This window comes from Cajanus cajan, chromosome 4 (genome assembly GCF_000230855.2).
Source record: "Cajanus cajan strain Asha chromosome 4, NIPB_CcT2T_4, whole genome shotgun sequence".
Lineage (NCBI taxonomy): Eukaryota > Viridiplantae > Streptophyta > Magnoliopsida > Fabales > Fabaceae > Cajanus > Cajanus cajan.
Window position 1 is genome coordinate 13,107,705 of NC_138520.1, and position 21,888 is coordinate 13,129,592.

The 21,888-nt window shown below is 32.9% G+C and overlaps 1 protein-coding gene across 7 annotated transcripts in view; it reads left to right on the top strand.

Annotated features, from left to right (window-relative positions):
* Positions 1-21,888, top strand: part of LOC109802022 (uncharacterized) — a 48,832-nt gene that overhangs the window by 15,889 nt on the left and 11,055 nt on the right. For 2 of the 7 annotated variants that reach the window (XR_014432942.1, XM_083072266.1), the window contains exons 2-4: positions 162-1,549; positions 12,327-12,445; positions 13,114-13,232. Coding sequence is in view for 6 of the 7 variants with exons in the window: in XM_083072266.1 (XP_082928392.1) it covers positions 13,203-13,232 (30 nt within the window). In the remaining variant the exon portion in view is untranslated. Of the gene's footprint in view, positions 1-161; positions 1,550-8,297; positions 8,889-11,761; positions 11,982-12,326; positions 12,446-13,113; positions 13,233-21,888 lie in introns of those variants that run through there. The other 5 variants (XM_083072265.1, XM_083072264.1, XM_083072263.1 and 2 more) reach the window with 5 other exon arrangements.

Sequence of the window (21,888 nt, forward strand, 5' to 3'; positions counted from 1 at the left end):
CTCTAATTTTAAACTTTGAATATCTTAATGTCATTGAAAGTATAGTAGTTTGAGTTTTTCTTGTCACGAGATTTCCTGGTCATATTCCTCTCTCAAGTTTTCCTTTTTTTTTCCACATAATTCTTGATATATAGATTCATAGGGTTTGATTCTTTTATTAGATACTAGGTAAAATGAACATTGCTGCATGGGCTAGCAAACAAGAGGAGGATAAGGATGCATCCACTTCCTTGAAAACAAAATCAGAACCACCTAAGAATGTCATTGAAGCACGTGCAGTAGCATGAGAGGAAGCTGAGAAGGCCAAGTATATGGACAGGTCAGTTCATACTGATTATCGATGTTAACATTATCTGTAATTTCTGTTGCTTTAGAGATGTAAATCGATTAACAAGCCCAATTATTCATAATTAAATTAAATTTCATCAAGTAAAGGGTGCTGCCCAAATAAAGCTTGCATGAGGGGCCTGTGACATTTCATCTCAAAGTTATAAAACTATTACAGTGTATTCACTTAATAGCCGAAGCTTTCAAGAGCACTGGACTTTATTAATTGTCTATTTATTTTTGCTACAAATAGATCCATAAATATTTGTCAAAAGAATCTGGACCTGCCATTTTCTTTAGGTGTTTAATCTTGTAAAAAGTAATATTTCTATTACATTTCTTCTGTAAGTAGCATTTTTAAAGCTTTTTCATGTTTGCGGATTCCCCTGGTTTCTTAATAATAAGCTACCTAGATTTTTATGTTTTGTTCGATTCTTTTATTAGATATTACTTTTGAATTTTGATTAATATTTTTTTCTTTTAAGGTTTTTTGTACAGAACAAGTAGATAATGGTTGCATTATTTTTCTCTTAAATGCCAAATGATTTTTTAGTTTCATCTTTTTTTTCATTTAGGGTTTAGATGGATATTAATTTTTTAAATAACTCCTAGAATTCCATTCAAAGACAAAAAATTTGGTTGAGTGTCTGTTAATCAACTCAATCCAATAGTCCTTAGTAAAGATTAAAACACACTTTGTAATCTTATACTTTCTTGGAAAACTTAAGCTCAACAATTTGTCCTAGGCTTGCCAATTGCATGTTATTCTTATAGTCTGCCTTTTAGAAAATAGTTTAGCAGAAAGCATGAGGAATACTTTCCAATCTTTAACAGAAAATATTATGCATGATTATCTATTCCACTAATTGCTCCAAAGCCAAAGCTAAAGAGTAGAGGGCTATGTAGGGTTAGCTTGTTATCTTCATGAGATGTTGCACACATGATAATTATAAACTAGCAAAAATGTCCTCTTCTTTAAAGACAATCTTTGTTAATAGTTATGTTTAGTTGTTTATAAGTAGGTTCACTTTCGCTAAACAATGTTTCAGTTTACTATTGTACTATAAATAATTGTTAATTATTTTTGACAATGTTCTTACTTTATTGTTCGTTTCACAAATGCATATTTTCCTATTGGTTGTGGAAGTTGTTGGCTTGAAGTGAAACAGGCTTGAGATCCCACATGATATCTCACAAGATTACACTATTTTAGTTGTCCTAGGTACGTGCCAAATTTCATAATGATTTTCTTGCCATCTATAAATTTAACTTGAACTTAGTATCATTAAGGGGAATGGAGCATATACATAATTTTTTGTTAAAATTATTTATAAATCATACTCAATTGCAGTACCCATCTGATTTGTTTTAATTTTCTTAGTTTTTTTTTTCTTCTGCTTTTTAGAATGCTGAAGATGTATTACCTCTATGCTAATCTTGCAATGTTTCTACCATGCTAATCTTGAGCATTTCTTATGCTTAAAATCTAGCAGTTCTATCAATAAATTCATCTTATTAATAGTTTTTATTTATTTATTTATTTTTATCAATTTAGAGTTTAATTATTTATTTTAAATGTCAATAATTTATTAATATTTGTTTTTATTACAAATATTTTATATATCTTAAAAATATGAATTAAAACTGATATAATAAAAATTTAATGAAATTAGCAAATAAAATATTATCCATTACTTAACATTCCTAAATTATTTGAAGATATAGAAAAAAGTATATTATCTACCAAAAACAACATAAAAGAAAGAAAATAATTAAAAAAAGTTAACAAATACTATCCCCTTAAAATATACAAAATATTATTAAAACTAATAAATTTAAGATGAAATTGATAATTAATTTTCATTAATAATTATGAAAATATTTTAATCTAATTATTTTCATTATTTTTTTTATATATATTGATTTTTTTCTTTTATTTTAATAATTTTTTTATACATTTGTTTTTAATTTATATTTAGTAACAATTTATTTTATACTATTGTAAAGCTATAATAATTATTACTAATTATTATAATATTTTAATCCAATTTTTTCCTTTATCCACCAAAATGAATTAAAATAATAATAAACAAATAATAAAAGTGAAAAACTAATTTACACTATTGAAATTAAAAAGTTTAAGGGAAAAAAGACAAAAATAGTATTATCAAATTGATTTCTCTACTATTTAATTGCAACATTTTAGTTAGTATTATTCTGTAATAATTTTTTTTAATAAGTTTCTTATTTTTTTGGATGTAGTAGAAAATTGTCTCCTACTAAATAATGTAATTCTTTTTGTGTTAATTGTCAAGTTTATTTGTGTCACTTACAATAATTATTAAGTAAATTTGGATTCAAATAGAGAATAATATAACTTTTCCAACAAATGAATGAATAAGTTAAACAATTAAGGTGAAATGAATTATATTCAAAGGTTTAACTAATTAATAACAAATTAGATTTATGAAAAAATTTAAAGGAATTAAATTACTAAAATATTTGTATTAAAAAATTTATAAAGACTAGAGGGGCTGTGCCTCTAATAATTATACATAGACAAATATTAGAAATTTTAGAAGATATAGGATTTTTTTATTATTTACATTCAAGGTATAATAGTAATAAGTAATGTAAAATTATTTATACGATTGTATTATTTATCTAGTGGGGTCGAGACACTTCGTATTGGATAATTCATGCAAAGGGATATGTTTATACGAATCGAAAGGAACAAAAATAGTTTGTGCATATTTGTTCCTCCGTTCTTTTCTATCAGATATGTTTTCTTGTAAAATTATTTATACGATTGTAGTATTCATCTAGTAGAAAAAAGGCACTATGTGTCTGCATTGTATTAAAATAAAAAATGAAAAAATGAAAAAAAATGAAAAGTTACTCATAAAAAAAATAATTATTAAAAAATAAATAAAGGATAAAATGATCCATATAAAAATAAAAACCAAAAATAATTATTGACAATGATATACCCTTTATATATTAGTATAGATTTATTAGTTTGAAGTTTTTAAATTTGATTAAAAATATTTTTTCTAATTTTCTAAAATAAAAGGGTATAATGGTCAGAAAAAGTGGAGATCAAGGTAGTTACCGAAAAGGGTATCCCTTTTATATATTAGTATAGATATAGAATATGTTTATTTTTTTATATATTAATATCTTTATCTTTATATTTTAAAAAAGAGTGAAAATTAAAAGTGCATGAAAATTACTAGACATATATTAATTAGAAAGTTGTTATTTCAAAGATGGAAGAGTTTTTATACATTCTCTTGTGTAAATTAATAATAAAAATAAAGAAAAATTAATCAGAAACTTAAAGTACAGGTAAAAAAAAAATATACTAATGGCATTTACAGAAAAAATTGAAAATACGAATGAAAGACTTGATCTAACTATGAAAAAATTGATAAAAAAATATAACAAGACTAGAAATTATAAATAAAATTGCATATTTTACCTATAATAAAATAGAAAAAGAATTGGATAAAATCAATAATATAAAGCAAATATTAAAAAATATTAGCCAAGAAAAATTACAACTAAAAATAATAAAATTAGGAAAAAAGTATTCATTTATCCTAAATGTTATTTTTTTTATAAATAGGCACCTAAACGTTAATTTTATCCTAATAAATCTTAAAAACTTATCTTGTTTTAAAATTAATATGATAAAATTTAATTTTGTCTCAATTAATCCTTAAAATTTATTTTTTAAAAAATAATAAACACTTTCATTTTAATTTCATTATAATTATATTTCATTTATCATTTTACAAATATTTTTATAATTAATTTAGAGTTTAAGTAATTATCTTAAATATTAATAATTTATTAATATTTTTATTTTTAATTACAAATATTTTATATATATAATAAAATATTTTATATATAATAAAATATGAATTAAACTTACTAATAAAAATCTAATGAAATTAGGAGATAAAATATTATACATTACATAACATCCCTAAATTATTTGAAGATATAGAAAAAATATATTATTCACAAAAATAATTAAAGGAGAAAAGAATTAATAAATAATTAAAATATTATCCACTTAAAATATAAAAAATTTATACTAATATATATAGGGATATCCCTTTTAATAACCGTTTTGGTTTTCATATTTTATTAATTATTATACTCTTTTATTTTTAAAAATTTAAATATAATATTTTTTATTAAATTCAAAATCTTAAAATTAATAAATTAATCATAATAGCAGTTAAATCATTATATTTTTATCACTTAATTTTTATTTTTATATTCTTTTTAATTGAAAAGTAAAAGATATTTGTAGGCTATTAGATTCATAGGCTTTGTTTGGATTTGAGGATGGAAAAGGGGGAGTGAAAAATGAGCAATTTGAAGGAAAAGTGAGTGGAAAGTGAGGTTGTTTGAATTAAGGGAAAGTGAGTGAAAAGTGTAGAGAAAGTTTGTGAAAGTTTGTGAATGAATTGATTGATGTGATAGATAAAAATAAAATTTTTAATTAATAATTGTGTAAGATTACTATTTTTCCCTTAGGTTAAAAAAAAGTTTATAACTATTATAATTAAAAGATAAATATATAAATTTTAACTAAAAAAATTTATAAAATATTAATTTAAAAATAATTTAATTTAAATATTTGCTTTTAAATTTAATGATAGATAAAAATTAAAAATTTAATAGATGAATATATAATTTACACTTTTACCCTTGGATTAAAAATGAGTATAATATTATTTATTGTAAATAATAATAATTACAAAAAAAATTATATTAATAGGTATAATTTATTAAAAAAATAATAAATAATGATAAGAATAATAATAAATATTAGAAAAATAATAAGAATCATAATAAATAATAATGATACTAATTATAATAAATAATAATAATATTAATAAAATTGAAAATAATAATATTTATAATAATAAATAATAATAACAAAATATATTATGATAATTATATTTTCTAACATTATTTTATTAATGTTTATGAAAGTGTTATTATTTTAATTTTATAAACATGTATTACTTTATTTTTTTTTATATTTCTACTTTTTGATGTCAATATTTAAATAATAAAATTTTTTTAATATAAAAAATGTACAATAAAATTTTTGAAAGTTAATTAATAAATTAAAAATTTGATAAATCATTGACATAAATTAGAATGAAATGAAGATACATTTGTTAATTGTACAAGTTAGTTTTTACCAATTAAAAAATTAAGAAATTTATAACATTACAAAGTAGATGGGTAATAACATATTTGTAAAATGGAACAGAAAATACAATTCAGTCATCAATTAAGTAAACAATAATATGACATAAAATAATAGAAATGAAAAATGTTGCAACTAAATAAAACATATTTAAATTACAATAATAAAAAAGAAAATAAGATAATGTAGTTTATTCAAATGAACTCTAAAAGTCATCAAATTTTTGTTCGAGGTTATCAAGCCTGTTATGTACTCGATTAACATTGATAGTCAAATTATTTAATCCTTCTTGTAACCCTTGAATGTCAGTCCATATTTGGGAAAACATTTGACCATCATACTGGACTGGGGGTTGTTGTGTGATGTCGGCAGGCTGCTCGTCAGCATGGTCCTTAGGCATTGCATGGTCTTCATCTTCAACATTTTGGCCATGATGATGATTATCCCTGCCATGTATCCAAATCCCGTTGACATTCATGACACTTAATTTTTTCAAGGTATTTTTATTATAAAAATGTGCCCACCCTAATTCGACTGTAACATCAATTGATAAGTCTACGCCATAAACAGCCAAAATGTGTGAAATTAAAATGGGGTATGGAAGAGGCATCCCATTGTCCTTGCATTTGACCATGTGTTGCATGATATAATGGGGCCAGTTGATCAAAATGTTATTCTTTAAGGCCCATAACAGAAAAATGTCTTCCTGCAAGAGTTGGGAAAAGTTACTTGATCTGGGAGCTAATATATGGACGTAGACATAATGTAGGAGTCTGTTGTTAATGTTAAGACTTCCTAAATTTCTGACATTTCGGCCTTGCAGCTCTGGTCTAATCATAGATGCCAGTGCTATGTGACGGTCGAACTGCATCTCCTCTGGGATGTCTAGAAATGCTAATTTTTGCCCATGATATTTCAAACCAGCCAGAGTTAATCAATCAGATAGTTTTATTTTTATCTTTGTTTTGTTCACGTCACTATAGAGGAAACCAGCTTCAAATACTCTCAAGTTGGAATAAAAGACCTTAATAAGATCTTTAAAGAAATCACATTTCAAAGCCACAAAATGATGCAAACCTTGATATTCTATATGGTGGTGAAAATACAGCCCTGATGTGGCAAAGTAGCTAAAGTCCATAACCTTTGGATGAAAGACTATCCTGTGGTAAAACTCCTTGCCATATTTAATTATCTGATCACGCTGGCTAAAAAAACGTGTCCGAGGTGGCAGGAGTTTTTCCTTTTCTTTCTTTTGAACTTTTTCTTGAACCGGATGCCATACCTGAAAATTATATATAAAATAACCAATAACATATATGATATTAAACATAAGTCATATTCCATAAAACATAATTGCAAGTAATAACATTAAAATGAATTGTAAACCCTAAAAATAGATAACCGAACTTTAATATATATAAAAGTGAGAAGATACAAATATTAATATTTAATTTATATATATATATATATAAATTAAATATTTAATATATATATATATAAATTAAATATTAATATTAAATAGTTATATTTAATTTAAGGTATTATATATATTAAATATTAATATTATATATATATATATGAAAAAGAGTATTAAATAATCATTATTTATTAACAAATTAATGTGGCCAGAACGGCCCATTTCGAATTTGGAACGACCGTTCTGGACTCATTTGTCATTGCAAATTTTGATACCCAGAACGACCCGTTCTGAGTTCGCATATTGCTCATAAAATTGATTTTTGGAACGGGTCGTTCTGGGTTCGACAGGAAGCGAAAATAGCCCAGCATAATCGATTATGCATGGCCACATAATCGATTATGAGCTTGCATAATCGATTATGCTTCCTTCGTATAAACAAATGAGATGAAACTTACCTTCAATGGAGGAGCCCCGTCGAGAATCAGTGACCAACACGCACCAGCCCCGTCGAGAATCAGTGAGCAACAATCACCCTCGCACCAACACATGTAACAGCCCAGCAACCCGCATGTGGATATTGTCCGCTTTGGCTGCAGCCCTCACGGTTTTGCTTCTGGCAATGGCACGCATGCCACCCCAAAAGGCCTCCACCAAGGCAAGTCCTGCCAACCCATCAGAGTAGTGCAGCGACCCCACATGGCCAGATATTGTCCCCTTTGCCCTCAGGCCTCAGGGTTTTGTTCTAGGCGATGCCCTCATGGGATGCTTCGTTCTCCTTCCTAACCGATGTGGGACTTCACAATCCACCCCCCCTCAAGGGAGTCCAGCGCCCTCGCTGGCACACCGGCCCGGGTCCCGGCTCTGATACCAAATGTAACAGCCCAGCAACCCGCATGTGGATATTGTCCCCTTTGCCCTCAGGCCTCAGGGTTTTGTTCTAGGCGATGCCCTCATGGCACCCCTAGAGGCCTCCACACAAGGAAGGTATCCACACCCATATATATGGCATGCTTCGTTCTCCTTCCTAACCGATGTGGGACTTCACAATCATTTGGTATCAGAGCCGGGACCCGGGCCGGTGTGCCAGCGAGGGCGCTGGACTCCCTTGAGGGGGGGTGGATTGTGAAGTCCCACATCGGTTAGGAAGGAGAACGAAGCATGCCATATATATGGGTGTGGATACCTTCCTTGTGTGGAGGCCTTTTGGGGTGGCATGCGTGCCATTGCCAGAAGCAAAACCGTGAGGGCTGCGGCCAAAGCGGACAATATCCACATGCGGGTTGCTGGGCTGTTACAACACACACCACACAGAGAGCTTCCAACTCTCTTATAAACTCATTTCAAACACACTGTGCCACTCAAGGACAAAGGTTCGTCAACCATGGCAGAGATTCCTCTGCTACATGGCACAGTATGCATGCATGGGACAGGGGTATTCTTGGGTTTTCACAAATCTTACGTGACTTTCATTTCTTTTCTTCGTTTTTGTGCGAGGACGGCAACGGCGCTTCTCCCCCCTTTTCTTCACCTTTCCTTCCTTGTAAATCACCGGAAACAAACACCAACTTTCTTCGCCTTTCGTTACTCGTAAACAGTGAAACACAGGAAACAAACACTAACTTATTTTATTTTCAAAACTAAAGTCAGCCCAACACAACCAATAATAATAATAAAAATAAAATAACGTTTTCAAGGTCAAACGAAACGAAACCCCGAAGGCGCCAAATACCACAACCCCAACCTACACAACACGCAGAACCCTGGTTGCTGCACTATCTTCCACCAGATCTCACCGCTGCAACACAACGCTGCCACGCGCCCCACCCGGCGACGATGCAACGCTGACGACGCTTAAGGCGGCCGCGGTAGCCGCTATTTTATAAAACCCCATTGTTTTCGTTTGAGGTTGGTGTTCGTGCTCACTGATATGTTTCTATACACTCCTTCCTCTATCTCTCCCTGTGTTTGTTTTTACATCTATTTCAGAATGTGCAATTGAAGGTCATGGAATTTTCTTGTATTAATAAGAAATATTCCACATTTACTCTTCATTAAAAAGGTAGCGTAGGTTAGATTTTTCCTAAACTGTTACAGCCAAATTGTGAGACAATGTACACTTTTTCCCCTTAAAATTTTTCATTTCCTTGGCATTACTGGGTCACGTCTAATTTTAGGGTTTCTAGGCCATGGGTTATGCTTCGCATGAACGGGTTCCCTGCTGAGGCCTTTGTTTTTTCTTTCTTCTAACATTATTTTCTTGCATGTTTATCTTTCACTCTGTTTCACATTTTTATTTCTTTGATTAATTTCGTCAAATCCGGGTTCTCATTTCATGATCTTTTTAAATTTTTCGGTTCTTTGACTCTCTTTTTGATTGTTTCTTTTGGCTTTGAAATGATTGCATGTTAACACTTGTTCTTTATTTTAACTCTAATTCACGAATTTGATTCTCTGCTTAATTTTATCAATTCCATGTTTTCATATCATCTTCGTTAATTTTCGGTTCTTTGGCTTTCTTTCTTATTGTCTTTTTTAGCTTTGATATAATTTATTAATAATTTCTCGGGTTATGTAATGTTTCTTTTATGGTACATATATGTATTTTACCTTTCTTTTGTATGTATAAACACTTTTTTTCCAAGATGTGTTTAGAGTTGTATATGTGTGTGTATGTTTGTTTGTTGAAGGATTTGTGATTTTCTGAATTCTGGTGCATATTACAAAATTATTGGCTGATTTTGCTATCTACAGCTCAACCATCAGTATTTCTATTCATTGCTCTGTGAATTTTTTTCTTCCCTCTGAATTATTGAGAACTAACAAAGATTTTAATTTAGTTTTTATAATTCAAAAATTTAATTTCATTTTTAAAACCGGTATATTGAGAAAGTTTAAGTAAATGAAAATGAATATAGGAAGATGTCTATGTGAGGAAATTGGAAGTGAATGTTGTTCCTTTTTTGGATAATTTCCACATTTAATATTTTGGCTGATTCCATGTTCTTGTTTCAAGATATACATATATTTTTTTATTTCTATTTTTTGGTTCTTTACCGTTCTTTTTTGATTGTCTATAGGTGTGACATTATTTTCCAATAGTATAAATAAATTGTTACTAAATTAGAAGAGGAGTGGGCTTACTAGGCTGCAAGTGTATGAAAGCCAAAGGAGGAATAAGGGGTAGAATATGTTGAGAGAAATTTGTGAATAAATTACTTCACAACTTCCCCCAACCATTTACTAACCTCCACTACACACATGATACAATGTGGTTTTTCACCTTAATGGAACTACTAGTGCAAAAAAATAACATTTTTTTTTATGCATAAAATTATAACTGTCTCACAATCTAACTTAAATAAATTGTTACTTATAATTTATAAACAAGTATGTTTATGTCATATATATAGAGATACAAAGTGTCTAGTTTGCATATAATACATATAATATTAATTAAAGAAATTTAAATATTGTTTACAAATGATAAAATGTTTAAGGAATGTGAACATATGGGCTTTTATTTAGGGTGATTGTTACCCTATGAATATTATTTTTGTACATTTATTTTACTATGTTATAATGGATAGAGCTATGCCTACGTTATGTAATCTGTTATAATGGGATAGAGCAAAGACCATGATATAAGGAAAGAGCAAAGACTAGGATAAAAAACCTTACCTGACTCATGGTGATGGAGAGCAGGATGTGAGTGACCATTTTCAGATTCTCCCAGTGAATTCAACTAAGCACCTGTAGTGTAAAGTGAAAAATAAAATCAAAGGGAAAAAAATATAGCAAGGAGCAACACCCTAAAAAGTACTATGTGAAGATTCGGAAAGTGGACATTTTAAACAAAGCTCCATGAAAGTTTCATATAAGCTACATGTACTAGCTTTTCTATAAACTACTTTTTATTTGTTCATAAAATTTATGCTACTTTCTTAAGGGCATTTATTAATAAGTTTTTGGTCCAACTTTTACTTATAAGTAGAAGTTAAGTTAAAATTAAGTTGGCCCAAACATACTCGTGGACTAATATCAGTGTGTTTTAGATGTTTTACATATTTACAGGTCTTTAGTTGTGGTGGTTACAATTTCTTGGTGATGGGTTCTTCTGTCATATGAATAATATATTGTGTTGAAAAGATTGGTTTCTAATGTGTTTGTAAAGTATTATTTTAATTGTATATATTATTAATATTTTTAAACACACATATATTTATAATATATACTAATTTATTATATTTATAATTTATTAAATTTCTAACTTATTATAAATATAACTTATTATAATTATAACTTATTAAATTTCTAACTTATTATAAATATAATGTATTAAAATTATTATTTATTAACATTATAACTTATTAAAATTTTAAATTAACTTATTGTATTTAAATAATAATAAACTAATTTTATATTTAAATATTACATTTATTTTTAATTTTTTAAAAAATTTTAAATTCTTATTTTTTAAAAAATTTCAATTTATTATAAATGTAAAAAAAAAGGCCGCTCAGAATTCGGGAATTTCGGTAATCATCACAACATCGTCAGTGCTACTGTGGTCAGAATTTGATTTTCTGGAGACCGAATTATAAAATAGTTTTAGTTTAATAAATAAAGGGGAGGGGGGGTCCATTTTTGTAATTTTTAAAAAAAATTATTTTCCGGTAAAAAATTCTTTTGAGTTCCTTAAGGAAGAGTAATATGATTTTATAGCTTGGATTATATAGTCTAAACACTAGAACACATTTATACTTTGTTGTAAACACCAGGCAACCAAAGATATTCAAAAGAAAAATAGAGCGAAGAAATTGCCACAATCCATTCCTTCTTCAAGCGAGAAACAAACAAAGAGAGTGAGCGAGAACACGGTATTCACCTTTGTCTCTCTTGACTCTTTGAAACCGTGTTTTGACCCGAAACCCTAACCAAAGTTAACATGCGCCGATGGAGCTTCTTCTCGTTGAGGCCTTTCCAATCACATACGTTCTGGTAGTCGTAATCTTTCCGATTTTCTCTTTTACTTTCTTTTTCACAATTTTGGTACTTCTTTATTTTCTTTACTCTCTAGTTTGGACGCAGGCCTTTTCATGAACCATTTTTTTTCTTAATTTCATTTTTCTTGTTTGTTACTTGAATCTGTTTCGATTGTGCTATTTTTCTTTGTGTTTATGCGAAATGCGATTTTGAGTTTTTTGATCGGTTGAAGTTTTGAAAACAAGAAGATTGAGGCGCTGTGTTGTTGAAGCAATAAAGAATTGGGCTACTTTGTATTCTTTTTCTTTTTTTTCTTTACCAAAAAGGCATTTGCATTTTATTGTGTGAATTGGAAAGCAGGGAAGGAGGAGCAGCCTAGGGATGATGTTGTTGTTGAAGATGAAACTAATGGCGGGTTTCTATTGTATCTTCATATTTGGATATAGTTTATGATCCCGATTCAAGTTTTGACTTTGAAGGTAAATTGTTTGACTATCTGATTTTAAACTTTGAATATCTTAATTTCATTGAAAGTATAGTAGTTTGAGTTTTTCTTGTCATGAGATTTCTTGGTCACATTCCTCTCTCAAGTTTTCCTTTATTTCATTTTATCTTCGTATTTTTTTCTCTCCTAGAAATGTTTTTGGAGAAGATTATCCAAATAGGCCTTAAGTTAGCTTCTCCTCTTATCAAAAGGACCTTGATCTTACATTTGGTTACACTAGCGTTTATTTGACAGGGTGTTTTCATATCTGAATTTTGAAAGCAAATACTTGTATTGCATGTTGTCTTCACGCTTGCCTGGTTAATTAAAATTGTATGACGGGAGTAAATGTCAAGAGGATATAAGTGAAGTAAAACATTGAAAATGTGATTGATCTTGTGATGTAAATTGTACTAGGTTTCTTTCTGCTTGATGTGTTGGACTATTAATTGTAATTGTCCTTATCCTTAGTTTAATTCCTAATGAAGTGATAAGAAGTTTCTGCTTAATTTTTTTTTGTAGTTTTGTCTTCAAACTCCTCATTTTCCTCTTCTTTGTATTCTGTAGTGACTGTTTCATGGTCTTCTGAATGGGCTACTTTTGATTTTTTTTTTTTTTATACCAAAAAGACATTAGCATTTTATTGTGTGAATTGGAAAGCAGGGAAGGAGCAGCAGCCTAGGGATGATGTTGTTGTTGAAGATGAAACTAATGGTGGGTTTCTATTGTATCTTCATATTTGGATATAGTTTATGATCCTGATTCAGGTTCTGACTTTGAAGGTAAATTATTTGACTCTGATTTTAAACTCTGAATATCTTAATGTCATTGGACGTCTAGTAGTTTGAGTTTTTCTTGTTACAGATTTCTTGGTCACATTCCTCTCTCAAGTTTTCCTTTATTTTTTTTTTCCACATAATTCTTGATATATAGATTCATAGGATTCAATTCTTTTATTAGATACTAGGTTAAATGAACATTGCTGCATGGGCTAGCAAAGAAGAGGAGGATAAGGATGCACCCATATTGGAGTACAGTTTTACTCCTTTATTGTTACTTTCGGTTATTATAGATAATTAGGTTATCTTTCTGTTATTATAGATAATCAGGTTATCTTTCGGTTATTATAGATAATTAGGTTATTATAGACCAATCTTAATTGGCTCTATAAAACCTGTCTTGTACTCTGTTTTTCAGCAGTCAATAAGTTACATTCTTTGCCTATTGCAAATCTTCTCTCATCTCTCTCTCTCACTCTCTTACTCCTTTTATCTCTCACATATAATTCCTTTATGGTATCATAGAGCTTCTTGATCCCCTTCTTCTCTTCGTTCGTTCGCGCTCGTCCAAAACCTCTCCATGGCTGAATCTGCCTCTACAATGAATTCTTCCCCACCACCACCGCCTCCTCCACCAATTCATGCCCACCCAGTCAACACCGTCCCACCCAAGAATCCTCCCTCTAACTCCCATCCGTCTCTCACCTTCTCTCACACCATCTCCGAAAAGCTTGACACCAAGAACTATCTTCTTTGGTGTCAACAAGTTGAACCCGTCATCAAAGGTCACCGTCTTCACCATTATCTTGTCAACCCCCAAATTCCTCAAAAATTTGCAACGCTTGCTGACCGAGATGCTGGTCACATCTCTGAATCCTATCTTGCCTGGGAACAGCAAGATCAATTGCTACTATCTTGGCTACAGTCCTCCATGTCTAAAGACATGCTTACACGAGTCATTGGTTGCAAGTCCTCCTTCCAGCTTTGGGACAAAATTCACACCTACTTCCACTCTCATATGAATGCCAAAGCCCGCCAATTGCGCAATGAACTTCGCAGCACCACCCTTGACAATCTGTCCATCTCTGAATATGTGCTTCGAATTCAAACCCTAGTTGATGCCCTCACAGCCATAGGCGACTCAGTTTCTCCAAAGGAACATCTTGATATAATTCTTGAAGGTCTTCCCGAAGAATACGAATCCACCGTGTCTCTAATTAGTAGCCGTTTTGACCTTCTAACCATTGATGAAGTCGAGACCTTGCTCCTTGGCCATGAATCCCGTCTTGACAAATTCAAGAAGAAAGCCGCTGCCTCCATTAATGTCACCACTGCCGTCACTGAACCTGACCCATCTGCCACAAACCCACAAGCACACCTTACTCATCAAAACAATCAGTCTGGCCCTTCTCATCGTCGAGGGGGTCGTACCAATTCTCGTGGTGGTCGTTTCTCCAATTGGGCAGGACGTGGTCGAGGCAGATTCGCTGGGTACCAATGTCAAGTCTGCCACAGGTATGGACATGTTGCCTCTGCTTGCTATTATCGTTTTGATGAAACCTATGTCCCATCCTCACCCCTTGAAGCACCCGCGTACCCCTCCAACAACCAACATACAAACCCAGGCGCATGGTACAACAATCAACCTACCTTGTCTTCTCCTTATCAGCATGGAATTCTTGGACCTAGACCTCAATTTACTCCTCAAGTCCAATTCACCTCCACCCAGCCACAACCTCAAGCCATGATTGCATCATCCTCCTCTTCCAGCAACAACAATTGGTATCCGGATTCTGGGGCATCAAATCATGTTACCAATGTTTCTCAAAATATTCATCAATTCACTCCTTTTGAAGGACCCGATCAAATCCATGTTGGCAATGGACAAGGGCTTCACATTAACTCCACAGGTGTTACCACTTTTCATTCTCCAATCAACCCTAAATTTCAATTTGCTCTAAACAATCTACTATTTGTACCATCCATCACAAAAAATCTAATCAGTGTTAGCCAATTCTCCAAGGACAATTCTGTATATTTTGAATTTCACCCCCACATTTGCTTGGTCAAATCACAGGACACTAATGAAGTTCTTCTCCAAGGCTCGGTTGGTTCAGATGGCCTGTACAAGTTCCCTGCACTCCTTCCTAATCCCAGTACGCAATCTGTCCAGCAACAGCAACTGGCCAGAATTTTTTCTGTCAATACTGCAGCAACAAGCCCTGTTTCCTTTGCCACTTGGCACTCTAGATTAGGACATCCCAATGTTGATGTAATGAAACATGTTTCACGGAACTACAACATTCAACTTGTGAGCAATAATAAATCAAATTTCTGCACTCCTTGTTGTCTTGGTAAATCCCACAGATTACCTTCCAATCTGTCCAGAACTATTTACAATACACCCTTTGATTTAGTATACAGCGATTTGTGGGGACCTGCTCCGGTTACGTCAACTTGTGGATATCAATACTATGTAACTTTTGTCGATGCTCACACACGCTTTACATGGATCTACCTTCTCAAGTCTAAAGCTCAAACCTTTAATGTTTTCAAACAATTTCACGCTATGGTTAAAAATCAATATCACCACCCAATCAAAGCTTTGCAAACTGATTGGGGTGGTGAGTATCGTTCCTTCACTACTTATTTGAATGAAGTTGGAATTCAACACCGTCTAATCTGTCCACACACTCACCATCAGAATGGAGTTGCTGAAAGAAAACACAGGCACATTGTTGAACTTGGTCTCACGTTGATGGCTCAAGCTGAATTACCTATGCAGTTCTAGGATCACTCCTTTCTCACTGCCGTTTATCTCATCAATAGACTCCCCTCCTCATCTATTCAAAATGCTGTCCCTTATCATAAGCTCTTCCATCAACCACCAGATTATCTCTCTCTTAGAATCTTTGGTTGCTCCTGCTTCCCACATCTTCGGCCCTACAACAAACACAAACTTCAATTCCGATCCCAAGAATGCGTTTTTCTTGGTTACTCTACCTCTCACAAAGGTTACAAATGCCTTGCTGCTGATGGACGTCTCTACATCTCCAAAGATGTAGTGTTTAATGAAACTAAATTTCCCTACAAGGATCTTTTCTCCTCTTCCAAGGCTAGTGACTCCCAACTTCCTATTTCAGTTCCTCTTACTATAAATCCCACTCCCACACCCACTCATGCAACCAGACTCACCTCTCCCAATCCACCAACAACCTCACCAAGCCTAATCTCTGATTCTTACAGCCCCAACACTGCTGCCCACACCTCTCCCTCCACTTTATCCATTCCCACATCCTCCAACCTTGAACCTTCCTCATCTCCTATTATTCACCCTCACAATGTGCACCCTATGACCACAAGAGCAAAAGATGGTATAGTTAAACCACGCCTTCAACCCACCCTTTTATTAACCCAGGTTGAACCAAAAACCACCAAACAAGCCTTATCTAATCCGACCTGGTCTGCTGCCATGCAAACAGAATACAATGCTCTCCTTCACAATAACACCTGGTCTCTTGTTCCTCTTCCACCGCATCGCACTGCTATAGGCTGCAAGTGGGTTTTCCGTGTCAAAGAAAATCCTAATGGTTCGGTCCAAAAGTACAAGGCACGCCTTGTTGCCAAAGGATTTAATCAGCAATTTGGCTTTGACTATCATGAAACCTTCTCCCCTGTCATCAAACCCGTTACTGTTAGACTCATTCTCACCCTTGCTCTCACTCATCGTTGGCCTATTCAACAACTTGATGTTAACAACGCCTTCCTCAATGGAACACTTGAAGAAGAAGTTTACATGCAACAGCCACCTGGATTTGAAGCTTCTGATAAAAATCTCGTCTGTAAACTTCACAAGGCCATTTATGGGCTCAAACAGGCACCTCGTGCCTGGTTTGACAAACTCAAATCAACTCTGCTGCAATTAAACTTTTATGCCAGCAAATGTGATCCATCACTGTTCATATACTCTCAGGGCAATAATGTCATCTACATCCTGGTGTATGTTGATGACATTATAATCACTGGCAATAATTCCTCAATTCTTCATACGCTTGTATCTCAACTCCATTCAATCTTCTCCCTCAAAGATCTCGGTGATCTTGATTTCTTTCTTGGCATTGAAGTAAAGTCTCAGCCTGATGGTTCTCTCATTCTTACTCAAAGTAAGTACATTCGTGACCTATTGAATCGTACTGATATGGAAGGCTCAAAACCTATTTCTTCTCCCATGATCTCTGGAAGCAAACTATCAAAAGTAGGCTCTGAAGATTTCTTGGACGCTTCTCTCTACCGTTCAGTTGTAGGTGCATTACAATATGCTACTATTACAAGACCCGAAATTAGCTTCTCTGTAAACAAAGTCTGCCAATTCATGTCCCATCCCCTTACACATCATTGGGCAGCTGTCAAAAGAATTCTCAGGTATCTAAAGGGCACTACATCTTGGGGTCTCCGTCTACAACCTGCCTCTTCTTCTTCCTCCCTCTCGATCCATGCCTATTGTGATGCAGACTGGGCGTCTGATCCTGACGACAGACGTTCTACATCTGGCGCCTCCATCTTCCTTGGACCAAATCTCGTATCCTGGTGGTCCAAAAAGCAAACTGTAGTTGCCCGCTCTAGTACTGAAGCAGAATACAGAAGCCTTGCCCTTGCCACAACAGAAGTCACTTGGATACAAACTTTACTATCTGAACTTAAAGTCACTCATTCTACTCCAATTATCTTCTGTGACAACTTGAGCACTGTCGCTCTCGCTCACAACCCGGTTCTTCATGCACGCACCAAACATATGGAATTAGACCTTTTCTTTGTTCGCGAGAAAGTGGCTGCCAAGTGTCTTCAAGTTGTTCATGTTCCAGCTATTGATCAGTGTGCTGATGTGCTCACCAAAGCTCTCTCACCTACGCGGTTTTGTGAACTTCGGTCCAAGCTTCAAGTAGTTGAGTCTCCTCATCCTACTTGAGCTTGCGGGGGGCTATTGGAGTACAGTTTTACTCCTTTATTGTTACTTTCGGTTATTATAGATAATTAGGTTATCTTTCTGTTATTATAGATAATCAGGTTATCTTTCGGTTATTATAGATAATTAGGTTATTATAGACCAATCTTAATTGGCTCTATAAAACCTGTCTTGTACTCTGTTTTTCAGCAGTCAATAAGTTACATTCTTTGCCTATTGCAAATCTTCTCTCATCTCTCTCTCTCACTCTCTTACTCCTTTTATCTCTCACATATAATTCCTTTAACCCACTTCCTTGAAAACAAAAGCAGAACCACTAAGAGTGTCATTGAAGCACGTGCAGTAGCATGGGAGGAAGCTGAGAAGGCCAAGTATATGGCCAAGTCAGTTCATACTGATTATTGATGTTAACATTATCTGTAATTTCTGTTGCTTTAGAGATGTAAATCCATTAACATGCCCAATTATTCATAATTAAATTAAATTTCATCAAGTAAAGGTTGTTCCTAAATAAAGCTTGCATGAGGGGCCTGTGATATTTCGTCTCAAAGATATAAAATTATTACAGTGTATTTACTTTATAGCTGAAGCTTTCAAGAGCTCTGGACTTTATCAATTGTCTATTTATTTTTGCTACAAATAGACCCATGAATATTTGTCAAAAGAGTTTGGACTTGCTGTGACACTTTTACTACTCCAACACATATATTGTAATAAATCTTTCAATTACAGTAAAAGGGTTCACATGAGAAACTTCGACAACCACATTAATAGAAATATCAAACATAAAACACAAGAGTTTTTACAATTTTTTTTAAAATAATATTACAGTACCAAATTCACATAAATATTTCGTCCTAAAAATCATCTGTCCCGATGTCACAATATCATAGCATTTTCCAAAATAAGACTGTTGGCATCTTATATGTCACTTGCAGCTGGATCCTCTCCACCTAAAATATCCACAATTTATACGGTGAGAAAAGAAGATATCTATATGTAATGTACATCCAAACACACCATATTAAAATCTCATCATATTTCTTTATTTAATAAAATATTTACGAGCATGTACCATAATTTATCAATCCATCACAATCCATTTAGATTTTATAATTAACATTATCATTTTTACCTTTTCTCATTCACATCAATATGACAATTATTTCAACATCTATAATTCATGCCAATATCACAATTAACACTATGCCAAGACCTCGCCACATCTGACACAAGTGATACAGGTTAATTGCCTCACTCAACCCACACCAGACCAGGGTCACGCCCTCCCTGTAGTATCACTTACCCAGGGGCCGTGCCATCCCTAGTCATTTGGTGTGAGGAAACACAATCACATTACAATCAATACAATCTCTTGTAATTAACCTTATGCCAGGGCTACCATAAACGACATAAGTGGTGTGTGTTAATTGTCTTACTCATCCCACACCATGCTAGGGTCACGCCCTCCCTGTAGCACCACTTACTCAGGGGTCGTGTCATCCCTAGTCATCGATGTGAGGCACCACAATCAAAATCAAAATCGCATTCATACAACATCTCATCTCATAACTCAAATTCATATCACGTACGCAATTCCATATCACATACATAACAGATAAGCTCAACAAAATAGGGTTTACATACCCCTCAAGCAATTCACATCAACAACATTCATTCTTAAAAAGTAATATAGCAATAACTTTCATTAATATAATAATCAATAGAATAATTAGTATAAATAGTAAAACCCCTAATTATTCCAAAATCTAGCTCATCGCATTTTCTTTACAATTCATTCTTCTTCCCAGATCATCATTCCTACACTTAGGCATATTTATAAACCTCAACACAGATAATTTTAATAGAACCAATAATTCTCCAAATTAAATAATTGTAAAATTAATCATAATCTTAAGGAATTCTTCCTCTAACCAATTCCCTCATGTACTCTACATATAAATGATCCCCTTTTCTCCCGTACCTGGATAAATATGAACTTGGACAGAACCTCCTCTTCTCTTTCTCTCTCTCTTTCTCTCTCTCTCTCTAAAATTTTTCACCCTTCTTAGTTATAATTTTTCACCCCCCTATGCCTTCTATTTATAGGCAACCTGGGGTACCCGGAACGGCCGTATTGAATTCGGAACGGCCCGTTTCGGATCCTTTGAATCTGTGCAAATTTTTCAACTGGAACGGCCCGTTCCCAAAAAGCAGAACGACCCGTTCTCAAACTCAGCAGAACGGCCCTTTCTCCCTCTGGAACGGCCCGTTCTCCTTCCGGAACGGCCCGTTCTAGGCCCGTTCCCAACTTAAAAAATTAGCTTATTTTTGTTGCTTGGAACGGCCCGTTCCACTTTTGGAACAGCCCGTTCCAAGTTACAAAAATACCCCTATAACTTTAATAAAATTACGAAAATGTCAAATAGTAATAATAAAATAAAAGGATGTCACACTTGCCATTTTTTTAGGTGTTTAATCCTGTAAAAAGTAATATTTCTATTACATTTCTTCTGTAAGTAGCATTTTTGAAGCTTTTTCATGTTTGCGGATTCCTCTGGTTTCTTGATAATAAGCTACCTAGATTTTTATGTTTTGTTCGATTCTTTTATTAGATATTACTTTTGAATTTTGATTAATATTTTTTTCTTTTAGATTTTTTGTACAGAACAAATAGATAATGGTTGCAATTATTTTTCTCTTAAATGCCAAATGATTTTTCAGTTTCATCTTTTTTTTCATTTAGGCTTTAGATGGATATTAATTTTTTAAATAACTCCTAGAATTCCAGTCAAAGACAAAAAATTTGGTTGAGTGTCTGTTAATCAACTTGTTGGATAGAAATCCCAAAATTTATGGGATATTATTATGTTGCAGAATTTCAAGGCTTAGGATCTACGATTTATTCTTTATTGTTGTTACTGATTTATAGGGATTCCTATTTAATTATAGGAATTGCCTATTATTTGTTTCCTTTTTTTATTTCCCTGTTTTACCTATTTATGTACAGACCAATCATTTGAATAAAAATAAGAAGAACGATTTCTTCCACTTCTGATAATATGGTATCAAGAGCCAATTCTTCTTCATCTTAGATGAAAATTCAATAAAGTTTCATGGCTGATGTGCCACCCACACAACCATCCACACCAGAAAATATTTCGCCTTCCAACAGAAACCTAAACAACCCAGCCCATATGGCTTCATCCTTCCAACCTATTGACCTAAACCCCTCAATTCAAATAACCCAACACAAATTAAATGGGTTAAACTTCCGAGAATGGTACCAGTCGGTCCTTCTTGTCATCAAAGGGAAAGGAAAAATGGGCTATTTTACAGGGACTTCTGCAGCTCCACCAATGACTGATCCTTCCTACAGTAACTGGGATGTAGAGAACTCCATTGTCATGGCTTGGTTGATAAACTCAATGGAGCTTAAAATTGGCAGAACTTACCTTTTCTGCAAAACTGCCCATGAAATATGGACCACTGTTAAGGAGATGTACTCAGACTTCCAAAACTCAGCCCAATGCTTTGAAATAAGGTCAGCTTTGCGTAATACTCAACAAGGTAACAAATCTGTAACCGAGTATTTTAATATGTTGGTAGAGTTATGGCAAGAAATGGACTTGTTCTATACTGTTTCATGGAAATGTTCTGAGGATAAATTGTTGTATGACCAAATGCTGGAAAAAG